The 16,031-nt window shown below is 38.3% G+C and overlaps 1 protein-coding gene across 1 annotated transcript; it reads right to left on the minus strand.

Annotated features, from left to right (window-relative positions):
• Window positions 1-357: 357 nt before the first annotated feature.
• TRAM1 (translocation associated membrane protein 1) lies at window positions 358-13,980 on the minus strand. Its single transcript, XM_066993075.1, has 11 exons — window positions 13,770-13,980; window positions 11,195-11,258; window positions 10,502-10,623; window positions 10,184-10,300; window positions 9,111-9,169; window positions 8,592-8,676; window positions 6,103-6,173; window positions 5,908-6,012; window positions 5,181-5,324; window positions 4,562-4,722; window positions 358-1,640 (listed from the first exon to the last, which is right to left on the minus strand). The coding sequence occupies exons 1-11, from the start codon at window positions 13,890-13,892 to the stop codon at window positions 1,567-1,569; spliced, it is 1,125 nt and encodes a 374-aa protein (XP_066849176.1). The 5' UTR covers window positions 13,893-13,980; the 3' UTR covers window positions 358-1,566.
• Window positions 13,981-16,031: the final 2,051 nt, after the last annotated feature.

Genomic DNA, 16,031 nt, shown 5'->3' on the forward strand with positions numbered 1-16,031 from the left:
TTCAGGAGCTGTGAAGCAAGCACTCAGGAACTGTGACTTAAATTAGCTGAAACATGTAATAAATTATACTGTAATAACTCTAAATAGCACTATATGATTGAAGAATGGATAGTTACATGTAGTCAACATTTTGTACTAGAAATGTTTATTCTGTATAGTAAGCAACCAAACCGTGTAAGATACAGAAGGCAGATTTATTATTTTTGGGGGTATAAACTAAACTATAGTAACAGTTTTAATTAAACTATTTTATTTATCAGGTTGATTGCTTATAATTACTCCTACTCAATCAATAAGCAGTCTAATACTTGGGTTAACTTGAAAGCCTGATTTAGCAACTTCTTAAGACAATAAAAATCTTTAACTCGTTCCCAAGTTGATTTATTCCCATTACAAAAGGATACAGAGGAAAAACATTAACTGCATATTAAACTGGAAAATCAACTGGACAAGGCTTCACATTTAATACCGTTATGAAGGACAGATAATGGAAAAAATCTTAAATTAAGATTTTTCCAGCTGTAGCAAAGGGCACAATAAACCAGTTTTAAGAAGTTGTAGCTTTTAAATATTCTTTCATAAAAATATATATAGGAGAAATCAAACTATTTCCTAACAGAGGTAAAACAAAGCAAAGCAGTTAGAATAAAGGAATGTTTGTCAAAACTTGATCCATTTATCTAACAAATTCCCTCTTCACGGAGCATTAAATACCTCCTAAAACAAGCACAACAACACGCTGTAAGAACCTCCACCCTCTAAAATCAGAAAGACAAGTTTTCAAAGAAGGTCCAACGCACACCAATTCTCCAAGATATGTACACTTTTAAAAGCACAGACGGCAGTTAGCAGTGCTACTCAAATGAACACTTTCAATGACATGCACTTTCCCTTCTAATTTTCAAGTGCTAAAGCTGTATCTCAGAAAGGTTTTTTGTTCCTTTAAGGATATTTCTAACCAACAAGCAATAAGACTCTGCAACATTTCCAATTAGTTCAGTTTTGTTTTAATGATATGGGGCAATTCTTAGAGCAGACATTGTGTAGCCAATAACTACAAAATAAAAAGGTTTACTGGTGTGGTCTTAGAATTCCAATTTGAACTGTGAATTTGAATCAAGGTAATTAACGAAAAGCTAGAATATCTGAAATGCATACTAAGTTTTTACTTCAATTTTGCAATACTTCTTGAAGAACTTGGAAAAAGTGAAATTGGTAAACAGTATATATCACCAATATTACAAAAACTGGAAAGAAATAATACATTGCATCAGTGATCCTCATTAAGTGAAGTTATCATCACAGTAAGTGTTTAAAAAAGTGTCAATGTTATTTAAAAAATGTTGTGACCCTCCCACCCCCCCGAAGTGTTTGTAGACAGATAAAGATAAACCTTTTTTCTTAGTCAAAATGGCTTTTAAAAAAAGTTTCACAAAACAATAGCAATAATCAAAAAACATGATTTGTATTTTCTTTAATCTATAACATCTCTAGTGCTGAAGGGCCATCCATGTAAAAAGCAGATTCTTTGGGGACATTAGTCAATTAACTTAATAAAACCCAGTTTTACGAGGATTTATCCTTCCTGCTGCGAGGCGAGTCTGCTCCATTTGAGGTCACTGTTCCATTTATTCCATTTTCTAAAAAATAAAAAGATAAAAAATACGTATTTTTCAAGTAGAATAAGACACTTCATTATTACTTCTTAGTAGGCCCTACACAAACAATGTTAACTTCTTTTCTGATGCATCTCCTTCATTAAATCTCATATTTTATGATAAAATAGTATAATGAAGCTTTTACAAAGTTCAGAATTTAAAATTTACTATGAAAACTGAAGTCCAGTTTCCTGACATGGCCAAATAGTGAAATGTCTGCATTATATTACATCTAAACTGAAAATCAAGATTAGCTGTAGTATATTTTAGAAGATATTTTCTTACAAAGAGAAATATTCAACCTGTAGATGAGACAATCCTATGAAATTTTGGGATCATATAGTATATACAGTTCCCTGGTATAGGTCTTGACCGTTTTCCCACCTGTTTTGTTCTTTTAATACTTGATAAAATTGCACTCCTTAACTTACCTTTACAAGCTTTTTATATACGTAGGAAAACTGTATATGTGTATATATGTATAAATAAAAGTTTAATTAATCATACACTTTAAAAAACATAGAAATCATTTATGTTCTGAATAAAATATTTAAATGGTTAGATTTGAGAGAAGTATGGAAAGACTTCAAGCACAAGACTGGACACCCATCTGAGAACACAATGGAAGAACCTGTTAGCAGCTGTAGCTCTCTTGTTTCAATCCCAATTCTCGACTTAAAAGGTCTCAACAGTTTTAGTATGTGCAGGTACCACTTTGTTGACTATTTCACAGCAAACATTTGTGCCAAAACAATGACCCAACATCTACAGATACATCATGCACACAACAGAGTAAAACAGAGCAACATGATACCACTGTGAATTAAAGTATCCTCTTCATTTAATGTCACCATGACCCATGGAAGCACAGCTGTTGCATGACAGTAACCAAATTTACAGAACAGATCTGAAGAGCAGAAGTGCATAGTCAGCTCTACTGCCTGCTGCTTACATCTCTGCTCTTATCGTTCAGTATCATTCGGATTTCAAGCAACTGCTGTACCTGTCCATATAAAAAAACTGGTTAAATTCACATTTTCCATCTCCAGGTGTTTTGCAGATCACAACACACAAAAACAACTGCTGATGTTCCTTCTTCCCTCACTACACCCAATACTCCCATTTATGCAAACAAGCAACTAAACAGAAGTAATTAAAAATAAACCAAAAATCAGAAACAAACATGAGAAAGAGACCAGTCACAGGTCTAATTAGTCCCGTAGGAACAGTCCAAATCTGTTTAACTTTATTTGGTTGTAAATGACACCACCCTTGTAAGTTTGTGTCTTCAGATTCCTCTCAAAAAGTTTGGGTTATTCTTGATTTACAAAGCTTACAAATGATAAGCCAGACCCAAGCCAGACAACTGAGATCACATTTTTTTTTGAACAGTTAAGTCAAAACAAGTAAAAATAAAGAATAAAAATCAGCAAGTGCCTGGGTATCCCACATACATCATCAGAATTTTTCCACTGTCACTTCTTGATTTTGGCACAGTCTAAAAGCAACGTATTTTGTGTCCTGGTTCCCAAAATCCATCCAGGTACACACACACAGAACAAGACTGTTTTACATGAATGAAAGTTTCATTTTCAAGAGGTTTAAAAGCTACATTTTTAACTTGCTGATTAAAATGCTATTTAAGTTTACATTTTACAGATCCTTCTATTAAAAGTTTTAAATGAATTTCACAAAAAAAAAAAGTAAGACTAATAAACATTAAGCTCAGATTCAGTGTGACAACTACATAGTAAAACAGGCTCACTCAATAAAAAAAAGTCCAACCGTGTTTTTCTATTGGTATCATATAAACATTTTCAAAATCTACACAACCAAACCAAGACCAAACAAAAACAAACAAAAAATCAGACTGTCACCTTAAGTACTTGTGTGTTAGCATTGGGCAGTAAAAAGTAAAAAAACACAACACCAATCACCAAGTTGTGCTAATAAAAAACGATCAAAAGAAACTACAGAAATACTCTACTGCACGTGATTTTAATATAAAGAAAAACTTAAAGGTTGAAAATTTATCTCTGATCAGTATAACTGTTTTTATACACTAAGTTCTATGTATCAAAAAAGTGGAACAGGTTGGCAACAAACAGTTGGTAGCAAAGGATCATGGGGAAATAATCTTTTGTGGTGAATCAGTTTCAAAAAAGCGCAGAAACTATTCAAGCTAACATTTAACAAAACAGAAATTTAACAGCACAATAGAAACATCTACTTATTTACTTAAAGAGAACACATTTTCCTTTGAGGAAAAGGCAGACTATTTGTCTTTCATGCCCTCTTCATAAGAAGAATTTGACATAATCAAAAGGTCAAACCAAGAGCTATTAATACTAAGGTTTAAAGTAGTAAGCAGTTATTACCTTCCCATTTTTTTTTTTTAAAAAGCTTCAAATTTTTATTTTTAGTAAAGATGGTCAAACAAGCTTATTTACTGGATCATCAAACCACCTCCTTCCCCTAAAACCTGGGTTTAGTGGCACTGAAAAACTTGCTTGAAACTCATTGCAAGAATTTAGAAGTATCTGATTAATGAAAACATCTAAAAATGTGTCTGTTCCCTTTTTATAAATGCATGTCATAAGCATGACACATTTTGCACAAGTAATAAAATTAGACGTAATAAAATCCAATCCTGCATTAACTGAAGAAATGGTAATTCTTTCATTCAGTTAATTAGAAGAGAAACCCAAACCCTTAATTATAGATGACTCACGTTCATCTTTTTTTAAATAGAAAAAAAATTTCACTAATACTGTTTTATAACTGACTTGTCTCACCTGAGAGCTAAACATAAAAAGTTTAAGCACATATATCAGATAAGGCTCTCTGTTACTTGAAGTTGTTTTTTGAGAAGTCAAAGCAACAGGAAACCTAAAAATACAAACCTCTTTCTTTTCTGGAGGTCTTTCCTTTAGCCGTTACAAACTTCTTTTTCACTGTCTGAGGCTGAGAAGAAGAATGTTCTCTCCATCTCCGAAGCTGGAAATTAATAAACTTCCACATCATAAATGCTTGAGCCATGCAGATGGAGGCCAGCACACTGATTCTAGGGGGAAAAAAACAACAACACCAGATATAAAAGTTTATCAGTATGTTCATCTTGTTCAAAGTGGAAAGAAAAGTAGAATAGTACCTCATATAGTTTTTTTATACGTCTGAAACTGTTTTTTTTACTCAGGTTCCTCAGTTGCATTAGAGTGATTCTTTCTGGATTATGCATAAGTAGATGTTCTTACATTGGCAATGTTATTTTTTTGTTTGTATTTAATTCATTAAAAGGACAGGTGATCAATAATAGGTTATAGTTACAGATTTCTCACCTGTGGAGTGTAAATTATTCACTTTCTTGTTACAAGTTTGTTACCAAAGCTATACCTATTGATCCCATTAGGTGCAAGAAAACACTTAATCATTCAGTACTAGCATTAATACCACACCGTTTATATTGCGTATTTAACACAGGTTTATAGCTCATGCTTAAGAACCATTCCAAGTTTATTGTACCTAACAGCCAGGATGTTAAAGTTTCCAGTACTGAAATTCAGCTGTTGATCTTCTGCTCTTGCCAGTCCGAAGCCAAAAGTGAGGACTGAAAGAATCAAGGTGAGAAGCCTTCCCAAAACAAAAAGAACTGCCCACAGTGAAAATCTACAAAGAAAAATACCACAAACACTGTAAGAATTTTCTGTTCATACCACCACAAGGACTAACAATGCAAATATTTATTCTTAACTACGTGAATTCATCTGAGAATTAAGAACTTGACTAAATTCATTGTTTTGTACTTACCCTAAACTGATCCTGACTTCCAGTACTCGAAGAGAAAAAGAAAATCTTTGCCTAGCATTTTTTTCCTACAAGCCAAAACTATGTTCTGAAAATTATTTTCAACTCCACAGAAAGTGACTGTTATTACTATTAGAATGTGAGCATGTTCCTACAAAACTGATTGCATTAGCAACTTATGCTATTGCCTTTCCTATGAGAACTGTACATGAAAACTTTTCTTCAAGTAGTGTGAGACTTGATTTCCATTTATACAGCTACGAACATTTACTTGTATAGGTGAATAAGTGAAAAAAAAAAAGAACAAAGGTGTTTTAGAGATATAAATACTAAAATGAGTTTGGAGAACTGTGGCTTCTAGGGAAATACTGTATGAATTTCCCTGTAATTCTGGCTTCTGGTAAGTTAAATGCATGAGGCTCGCGAGACGGAAATGAGCACTTACCCTTTCTGGTATCTTTCATCACTGAAGTAGAAAAGACGGGATATGTGGAAAAGAAATTCAACGAAGTAATGCAATACCAGAAGAACAAGTCCAAGATGGGTCAGACTATCAAAGCAAATAGAGCAAGCATTCAAACATTTTGTTAGATGTTTAAGACAGTGACTGAAGGCTGCAAAAACTTTACAACTGACTCACTTTAGAAGATAGGCTCCAGCAATATGAAAGAGATAAAGTCCGATGTAGACAATCTGGCGAAAGATATCCTCCTATTAACAAGAAAAAAAAAGTAATTATACATTATAAATTATGTCAAACATTAATTTACAGTGTTATACATTACTACAGGCTATTTCCTAGTCTTGGAAATTTTTTTTTGTCTTCCCAGCTACCTTGATGTGGCCTGTTCTTCCATTGAATTACTCAGCCTAGATCTTCTAATTCCACACGACTTACCACGTGTTATTGGTAAGTAAGCGCTATCTTAGACATATGTTATGTGAGAAGATGCATCAAACATCAAAAAGATGCTTTTCAGAAGGGCAATTTTATCTTTGATATGACTTATCTGAATTTGTACTAGCTATTACAATACTTCATTGGTATGTATTATTGTATCTTCGAAAAAGCTTCTTTAGTTCTACGTAGTTTTGCCCATTAGATTCTGTAAGATCGCTACAGAAATAAAATGAACCAAAATGAAAAGGTTTACAGGTGTTGACATCTATTTTAAAAATTTCAAGGTTTTAGCCAGCATCATTCAATCACATGCTTCATAGAAGCTAAGTAATAAAGAGAAAGAAACGTGAAAGAAAGTACAAACGAACAGTGTATGGAAAGCAAAAGGTACCACCTGTGAACAGAAGAATCACTGAAGTGGACTATCACTGTGATCTAATGTTTCTCTTGAAGTGGTATGTAGAGTTGTATTCATTTGTGCTCAAGAAATCCCTATTTTTCTGAAAGATTCCCTGAGCTTCAAGTAAGGGGTTCAGTTTTGTCTTGTACACATGTAAATTAAAAATAAAATAAAAAATTAATCTTGTAAGATCTATGCTATTTTTGTAATACTCCACCTCAAAACCAACAAAAGCTCAGAATGAAACCGCCACTTGTGACAACACCTAACAACACACATACAGAGGTACATAAAAACAAATGAAAACCTTTAAATTATCTGAAAGAAAACAACAAAAAAAATGTTGTATCAGGCAGATTAGAAAGTAGTCAGTACAAATACTCACGTTCTCCAAGTACTACCAGTACAAGCCTTTTGTGTTCTCTTTTCAGAACCAAGGCAACACTTAAATAGCCCATGCTGCCTGCTTAAACAATTGTCAAGAGACTTATGGCCTACTGGAAAAATGCAGGTGGAGGTCTCCACTACCATACAGAAAGCTGATCTGAGAACCCTTTTTTCATGCTGTTTATGTCAGCAGATGAGTAACCTAAGCAAAAGAAGCCAATTCTTTCAAGAGAAAAAATAAGGCAGAGATGCCAAGATAAGTTACAGTGTGATGAAAGAAATATCAACTATAAACTTGATAAAATAAATGAACCGTTACCCTTAAAATAAATCAACCATTACTCTTACAACTAAATGATATAGGCTAAAATTCCAAGCAGTGACCCAACAAAACACTACTGTGAAATATACAGCATTTTTGACAGCTTTCTTAAAGTTACATTAAAAGCAAAAACAGAAAAACAACCAACATTTGGGTATTAATTCAAACTGTAGAGATATCACTAACACAGTATGGGAGCGTTAGCTAAAGTGTCTGTAAAACATCAGTGTTTATACTGCTTGTGAACAGTATGAAAACAAAGCACCTCATTACTATTTTCCCAAGCCTGCTCTAGGCTCTTAAACAAAGACCTATGGTTATATAACACACGTTTCATTTTCTTGAAAAAAAGCCGAACTCTGACAGCAGAGACTCAGTCTAGTCACAGAGCAACAAGAGAAGAGTTTAAAAAGGAAACTGTGCATAGAAAATGAGCCCGAGGAAAGAACATGCAAAGAGACTACTTAAATTAGTCAAGGTAGGCAAAAGACATGCTACAAAAATCTACAGGAAACTCAGTGTTAGCAGTTGAATTCTGAGAAATCCAAGAGAGAAAACTCTCAGGTGGCAAAGGTGCTGTAAAAATCCACCATCAAAAACCTCAACACAAAACTATCTAGAAATTCTGCTGAGGACAGTGGTATTTACAACAAATCCTGGTGTTTAATATTGTTTGGATTTAGCAAATCATTCACTGCTTATTTTCATCACCTGTATCGTGATTCATGAAGCAATTCTGTATTTCAATGAGATTATTCAGACAATTCATTACAAGAATCTTGAAAAGAGTTTGGAAAAAAAAATCTCAGATTTATTTTCTCAAAGGAAAATTCACACTCTTCTAGTAGATGAGGTAGACCAGTAATTTCTATTTACACAACAGACATAGTGATTTTACTGCATTTAGAAATACAGGATTTAGTTGAGAAGAAAGCATCGGCATTCTCGTCTAGACATCTGGGCATCCAAAATTCCAGTAAGGAAAAACATAAGTACACAGATAAGAACACGGTAGGAAATGTAGGGTAAAACAATGCTCTGGAAGTCCAAAAGCAATGCATTGTTCCACTGCCAGAGTTGCTTTGTTTGGTATTCTCTCCATTTACATTTTGTACTTACTTTTTTGGTTTTCTGGAAGTACAATTCTGGAAAAGCATGAAACCAGTATGCCAACTGTAAGATGTAGAAAAACTTCATTTGAAACCTGTACAATACAGCAAGAATTGAATATTACTTTTTATTAATGAACTTAAAATGTTTCAGAAACTTCATTGTGAACACATTGAATCAGTCTCTAAAGAAAGAAAAATAGAGATCCTTGTTGCCAGCCAACTCACTTCTCAGCAGTATTTCTAAATACCAAATAATAAAAATTAAGACAAATAAAACTTGCGAAAACGTAATTCCTTAAATTACCTGCAAAAACGTAAATTCCTTAAAGCATACAGAAAGATGACTCTAAATCCTATAAATTGAAGGAGAATAACGTTTCTCCATCAATGCAAAAAAAAAAAAACAACCAGCGACTAATGTAGTTTAGATCATTTATTCTACACAAATTGTATATGACATAACCTGAGTTTAAAATGACAACACCCCTCTCCTCCCCCCAACAATCCTTTAAGGAAGAAGCCTTACGGAATCAGAGTGTGCGGGTAGTCCCTCCACAGAGAGGTTGGATCTGATATATAGTTCTCCTAAAACAAACAAACAAAATGAAAACTCTTGAAGTTACACAATGTTGTTACTTCCTGGTCAGAAATAATGACTGCACATAAATACATGTATTTATTTAATGTGTACACATACAAGTATTGAGACATCTACACATAAGTAAAAGCTGTAGATTGATATATTACCCCCCAAAAATATAAACAACAATAAAAAACACAAAAATGTATTATCTGAGAAGAAAAAAAGAAGGGCAACAAAACAAATCAAGTTCCCATTGAAGAAGAAAAGAGTCCTTATGAGACAGAGATCATTTCAGCATCATTACAGCTGCAAGTCTTCCCTTATAAACTGCTGACAAGCTTTGAACATAACTAAGGGGAGTAAAATTTATTTAGGACTCGTTATGTTACAGAGTTTTTTCCCCCAAAATTTTAAATTTCTATTATTATTAGAAAATGAAGTTTCGCATTAAAGAACAGGCTACTGCTACTACCAGGGAAAAATAATTTAGGAGCCTACGATAAATCAGATACTTCTCAGAAAGTGTCCAGGCATGTGGGAACAAAAGATGGCTTACCCCCTCCCCCCCCCTTTTTTTTTCTGAGGGCAGAAATGCTCTACAGCTGGGGATAAGCTCATACATGTACAATCGCTAACCAAAGGGCATGTCATCTGAAAGCACACGCTCACTTGAGCCTAGAGCAACCTGTCTATATACCCACACTCTAAGCTGCCAAAATACTATGTGTGATGTTTTTTTTTAAACATTTTTTTTACAATAATGAGCCAGCATTATTTTTTTAAAAGCCACGTTTTACTTTACTCATTTGACAGTAAATCCAATTAACGCAGACTGAGCAGCAGTAACGCTGTCAGAATTTTTACTTAGTTATGACTACCACTACCCCAGAGTTTTGAAACCTGTCCCTGCTTTAATATTAAAACCAGAAAAAAATAAGCTGAAAACTTATTTATCATTATAAGTAAGTGAAACTTGTGTTTGTATTATGAGATTTCAAAAGAGGAAGCATACTTACAGAGACGAGAATACTTGTGCCCCAAACACAGGAGAAAAGGTAGAATGCACTAAGTTGCCCAGACTCATTGAACTTGCTATGCTTTGTTTTTGAAAAGTGCATTTTCCTGTTTATTTTCTGCAATGAAAATCCATTGTTATTTATATGGCCTAGTACTTAGCATTTAGGTGTTAACTGCACTAGAATGTCTGAAAGTTTCAATGCATTGTCTTACCACTTTAATGTTTTAACGCAAAAATTTACTTTTAAGTTAGTCATAAAGTCTAATTAAAAACCTGACAATTATCTTGATGAAAGGAATTAATATTTTGTACTTACATCCAATACGTACTCCTGAATAATAGCATGTATGATTATTGCTACAAGCATGTAAAAGAAAATTGTAGCCAAGTCTTTGATGCCATAGTGATACAGAGAGATTGTTTCTGAAGATTGTTCTTCTAAAAGACAGAAACAGAGTTAACTGTTAGGCACTGATACAGTTTAATTGCTACTAAGTTTGTTTCTTAAGGTAAAACCTTTCAGACAGAAGTCATTTGCCATCAACTGAACAAATACATGTCAGATTAAACTGCCATCACGAGCTAGGTCACTAGAATCTATTTACAATAGTCTTCTTCATAAAATCACAAACTAAAACTGATTCTGGAAGAATGCAATATAAAAATGAGAACTTAAATGCACTTAGGAAGCTTACCCAAATGCACTGAAAGCAGAATATAAAGTTATGTTAAACTATCAACTTTCCATTGACTAGCAAAAAAAAAAAAAATCATCATTTGCAAAATCAGAATAAGAATTAACATGAACTTATCTACTAGTCAGACTGGGTTTTAGTACTAAGGATGATTCCAACAGAAAAGCCGCATCTTACCTAACATGATTCATTAAAAGTTTTACTTAACATCTATTCAAATTTAGCAATTCATCTTACTGTCAATTTAGAAAATACAGCACACTAACAATGTCTGAGAACACTGTCTCGTGAATAAACACCTGCAAGACGCATACCTGTGGCAGGAATGGTAACATTATACTGAAGCGTAACAAAAATGACAGCTGCTTTTGCTGTAATCTGAAAAAGAAAAAACAGAAGTGCCATAAAAATCTCACTGAAATAAGTTATATTGAACTGAAAACTGGTTTCTGTACCCTTCCCCAGCACATCTGTCCCCCCCTAGGAAAACGATCAGCTCACATTATCATGTCAGTTCATTTGACTTTCTAACAGTAGAAGAGACTGCATGATCTCTATAGATCTCTACAGAAATAATTTCAAAAATTCTACTTACAAATACTATTTTCTACATTAAAATGATAGCACACACTGCAAAATCCAGCGCATAATGTATTATTAAATTAACAGCATGTATAATGTCCTGTAATTCCTAGACCACAATGTGTGCAGCAATGGACAAGAATAAACTTACAATTACTTTTTGACAAATTTTGAGGGTTAATATCATATTCCTAAACATGTAAGTTATTTGAAAAATGTGAACAAGAAAGAAAAGGCATAAAGAAAGAACTGTGCTAGCTGCGTGCCAACTCACTACAACTGGCACTTGACCCTGGAGATCCCTTGGCAAAAAAAAATAAAATTTAGCGGTAGTTATGCCACCCCTTTATGAGGGACAGCTAGAAAAATCAGAATGAATGAAAGAGAGGGGAAATATGTTTGTTCTGAAGTCTTTTTTGGCCAAGGGGGATGACACCAAAAAAAAAAACAAAACCAAAAACAAAGAGCAGTCAGTAATCATGAATTAATTTTCTGCTTTATGATATCTTTGGTGAATCCCAACCAAGAGCATGAATAAACAAAACAGAGCAGGAAAAATTACCGTGCTTTACAATGTTCATGATCTGATTTGCTTCCCGTTGCTATAAAAACCTAGCATCCCTGCTTCATCTTATGGATTAATAAAAAACATCTCTAAGATTCTTGGAAGGATACCTTGGTATCTGAAGATAATCATTATATTACTACCAGCATTTATTATCATTCAAAAGACTTTTTTTAATCTTTTAAACTAGCACTTTGTAAACAAGCAGCAGATTTTCTGTGAATCCTTTAATACATTGCGGAGCATTCACTTCGTGTAACTGCGTCGGGCTTCCTACACATCGATGGAGCCTCTAGAGGACAATCCAAAACATTAGTCAACTATGAACTGCCCTTTGAAGGCTCTCTCAACCACTCCAAGTCCTAATTCAGCTGGCCAAGTCAGACAGTAGAAGTACCTTACCATACCAACACTAACCACCCCAGGTGATTTCCAAGACCTATATCAAAGCATTTCAAAAATTACAGCAATCTTTTCAAGCCACACCACATCTGTACCAGCAAAGGCACATGGCCCTGCTATGCTGGGGTAGAAAACATCCTCAAGTGAAAACCTCAGCCTATCTAACCCACTCAAAACTTCCAGCGCTACCATTAACGCAGTAAATACAGTAACCCAAAAGTATACATAAATGGTAATGGGTTAGTCCACGTCTCTAACCTCAGACCCCACAAACCACTATATAACGTCTGTCTGTGGTGACTTTTGATAGCAAACCCAAACATAATGGCTTTCTTGGTGTGCCTTGTTTTTTCTTTTCCATATGTTGTTATTTTTACTCAACTCCACTCTAAAGCCGAGCAGCATCAAAGGCCGAATAAAATTACTCTGAAAACCATCCGCATAGCAAAAAACACCCACAACCCTTAAACAAATGACTTTTGGTGTATCAAGTGAATGAAAACGGACGCGTAGGACTTTGACAGGCCACCACTGAGAACATCTGGGCAACCACACAGGCAAATCCCCTTGCGGGTTCTCTCAAGAGGTGACCGAGAGGACCTAAAAAAGAGTCGGTTTGGATCAGAAGCTAAGTTCGAGGGGTTTTAGTTATTTATTGATGTATTTATTTATTTATTTTAAACCAAGTTTCATGGAGGCGAGGCCGCCTTCCAGCCGGGCCCGGCAGCCCCAGCTCCCCCCCAGCCGCCTCTCGGCGCTGGGCCGGCCCCGTCAGGCGCCGCGCGGCCCCGCGGCTGGGGGTGGCGGGGGGGCGGGAAGCCACGTGTGCGCGCCCTGTACGTACACGTCACCGCTCGTTTCCCTTCCCCCTGCGGGATTGGCGGGAGGGGCGGGGGGTGTGCCGCAAGGCCTCACGGGAGCTGTAGTTCCGGCGGGGCCCGTTGGGGCAGCGCACACAAAGAGCGCGATGGGCTGCGGCGGCAGGGCCTCGCCCCCCCCACCCCCTCCCCGCTCCCTCCACCCCCTTCTCCCTCTTCCCCCCCGGGCCGAGCGCGGCCGCGCACCCCTCCCCCGGCCGAGTGCCACGTAGCCCCGCCGCCGCCGCCACGAAGGGACCGAGCGCGCCTCGTCCCCCCCCTCGCGGAGCCGGGGCACGGCCGAGGCGGGTGAAGGGGGGCGTTCCCGGGGATGGCGCCCGGCCGGGCTCCGAGCTCCGCGCTCCGCACACGGCCGGGGCCGGGGGCCAGGCGGCCCCCCGGGGGTGTCCCGGCGGCCCCCGCAGGGCGTGTGCTCGGCGGGCAGACGGCAGCCGCGTCGCCCCGCGCCTCGCCTCGCCTCACCTCGAACATGAGCCCCAGCAGGAAGATCATGGCCATGCAGGACACGATGTCGGCGTGGTTCTGCACGACGAACTCGTGGCTCAGCACCGGCGGGTTCTTGTTGCTCTTCTTGCGGATCGCCATGGCGGGCCGGCAGCCGGGCTCCGCCGCCTCCCCGCTGCCAGCGCAGCTCCTCTCGCCGCGGCCAGGAAGAGGCGGGGGGGGGAGGAGGCGGCCGCGCGGCGGGGGAATGGCAGCCGCCGCCGCTCCGCTTCACCCCGCCCCGCCCGCCGCGGCCCCGCCGCTGCCCGGCCGCAGGGAGCAGCCGCCGCCAGCGCCCCTGCCGGCCGGCGGGGAGCCTCCACCGCGCGGCCCCCGCGGGGAGCCGAGGCCCGGCGGCGCCCGGAGCCCCCCGAGGGCGGCGGGGGGCCCGGCCCCGCGCACAAAATGGCCGCGGCGCGCGGCCGGCTGCGCTAGGCCGAGCTCCGCCGGTCCTGCGAGCCTACCTGCGGTCGCTTTCCTCCACCCTGGCTCTCGCCGAGCTGTGTTCTCGTCAGGCCTCTCCCGAGCCGCAAGTTGAGCGGGCGGAAGGCTAGGCTCGCTGGGTCCGTTACGGCTGTAGCTGAGGCACAGCCGGCGGGTGCTGCGAGCGGGCAGCGGGCTCCTGGCGTCCCGTCTGCTTATGTCCTGACGTACAGCCCGAAATAACAAGCGTGGTCCGAGTAACAGCAACGGGGAAGCCAGGGGCAGGAAAAGTTGTCCGAGCAGAAGGGCAGAAAAGCTAAACGGGAAATAGGGAATGGGGAAAAGACATTAAAAGGGAGGTAAGACGTGGATAAAACAAAAAACCACCCACTCCCAAACCAGAAAGCTGTTCTGGAGCTAAAATAGACAAATCTACGAAAAACCAGCACAGATGCAGAAAACACGCAACAGCCCCCCCCCCCCCATCATAATAGTTTTGTTAAAGCTTCCAGCTGACAGATATTCACAATGGATATATGGAGATCAAGCTCTAGAAAAGGTGTCGTTTATGGCTGAATTTAAGCATTGTCAGGAGGGTTTTTGCTGCCAGCAGCTAACGAATCCTGATAAGATGTTACGGTGCAGCTATTCAGTACAGCTTTGCCTCGTCAGAGCTGAACGAGTGTGCACCACAGACAGTCCATGTCTATGAACTGGTTTCTTTCCGTGTGGACCAGTGACTCGAAGATCTGGCTGGTTAGCGTAGGACCAGGCAGTGCATCTACTTTTTGACATGCACGAACTCATGAATAAAAAGTGACTATAAAAGAGAGAACTGTCCCTGTGATCAATTTTATAATTATTTAGAAATATTGGATATTAGGAAGAATTTCTTCATGGAATGGTTGGGTAGGCATTGGAATGGGCTCCCAGGCAAGTGGTGGAGTCATCACCCCTGGAGATATTTAAGACGTGTATGTGGCACTAAGGGACATGATTTACTGGTGGGCTTGGTAGTGCTAGGTTGATGGTTGGACTTGATGATCTTAAGGGTCATTTCCAACCTAAATGATTCTATGATTTTATTCTATGATTCCATTTCACTTGAAAGTTTGACTGAAACTTTATTAAAAGATGCCCATGGATATATATATATATACACACACTTATTATTATGCTTACATTGAAAGTACTGACTCCAACAATGCAACTCTGAAATAATGTTCAAAATGTTTTGAATAGTCGATTTCTAGCAATGTGACTGAGATGAATGACATCAAGTTAGGTGGAACTTATGTTGTCTGTCATGCTTTGTCATCATACTCTGTTGGTTTGTTTTCCATTTTACTTCACAGTTCCATGTTTTGTAGACTAAAAAACAGAAATTTACCAGGTTTGCTACAGTAGTCACTGTATTTGAAAGCAATGTGCCCAGATTCAAGCAAGAAAAAGTCTCTTATTAGAGTCTTTTCTTAAAAAATAAACACATATTAGAGTGTTTATTTTTAAATACTAATTTCCCCAGTAACACTTTAGAAGGGCTGTTCCCTTACAATTCTTAGATGTAAAACCTGAGACAAAATTAAGTTTGTTGTCCTAGAAAGTAACAGCTCAAATGCTTCATAACACCAGCTAGCAGACTCATATCTCCCCAGTCTACTTCCTGTGTTGCTTTCATCAGAACACTAGACCAAATGTTGGGCTGTGTGTAGGAATGAAGAAACAGAAGTAGGACAAAAATGCCTCAGAGCCTCCTGGAAAAGACTTTCTTTGGCATCCATTAACTTTAAGAGAAAAACAAATAAACAAAGCAGAAAA

Source organism: Anser cygnoides, chromosome 2 (genome assembly GCF_040182565.1).
Source record: "Anser cygnoides isolate HZ-2024a breed goose chromosome 2, Taihu_goose_T2T_genome, whole genome shotgun sequence".
Classification (NCBI taxonomy): domain Eukaryota; kingdom Metazoa; phylum Chordata; class Aves; order Anseriformes; family Anatidae; genus Anser; species Anser cygnoides.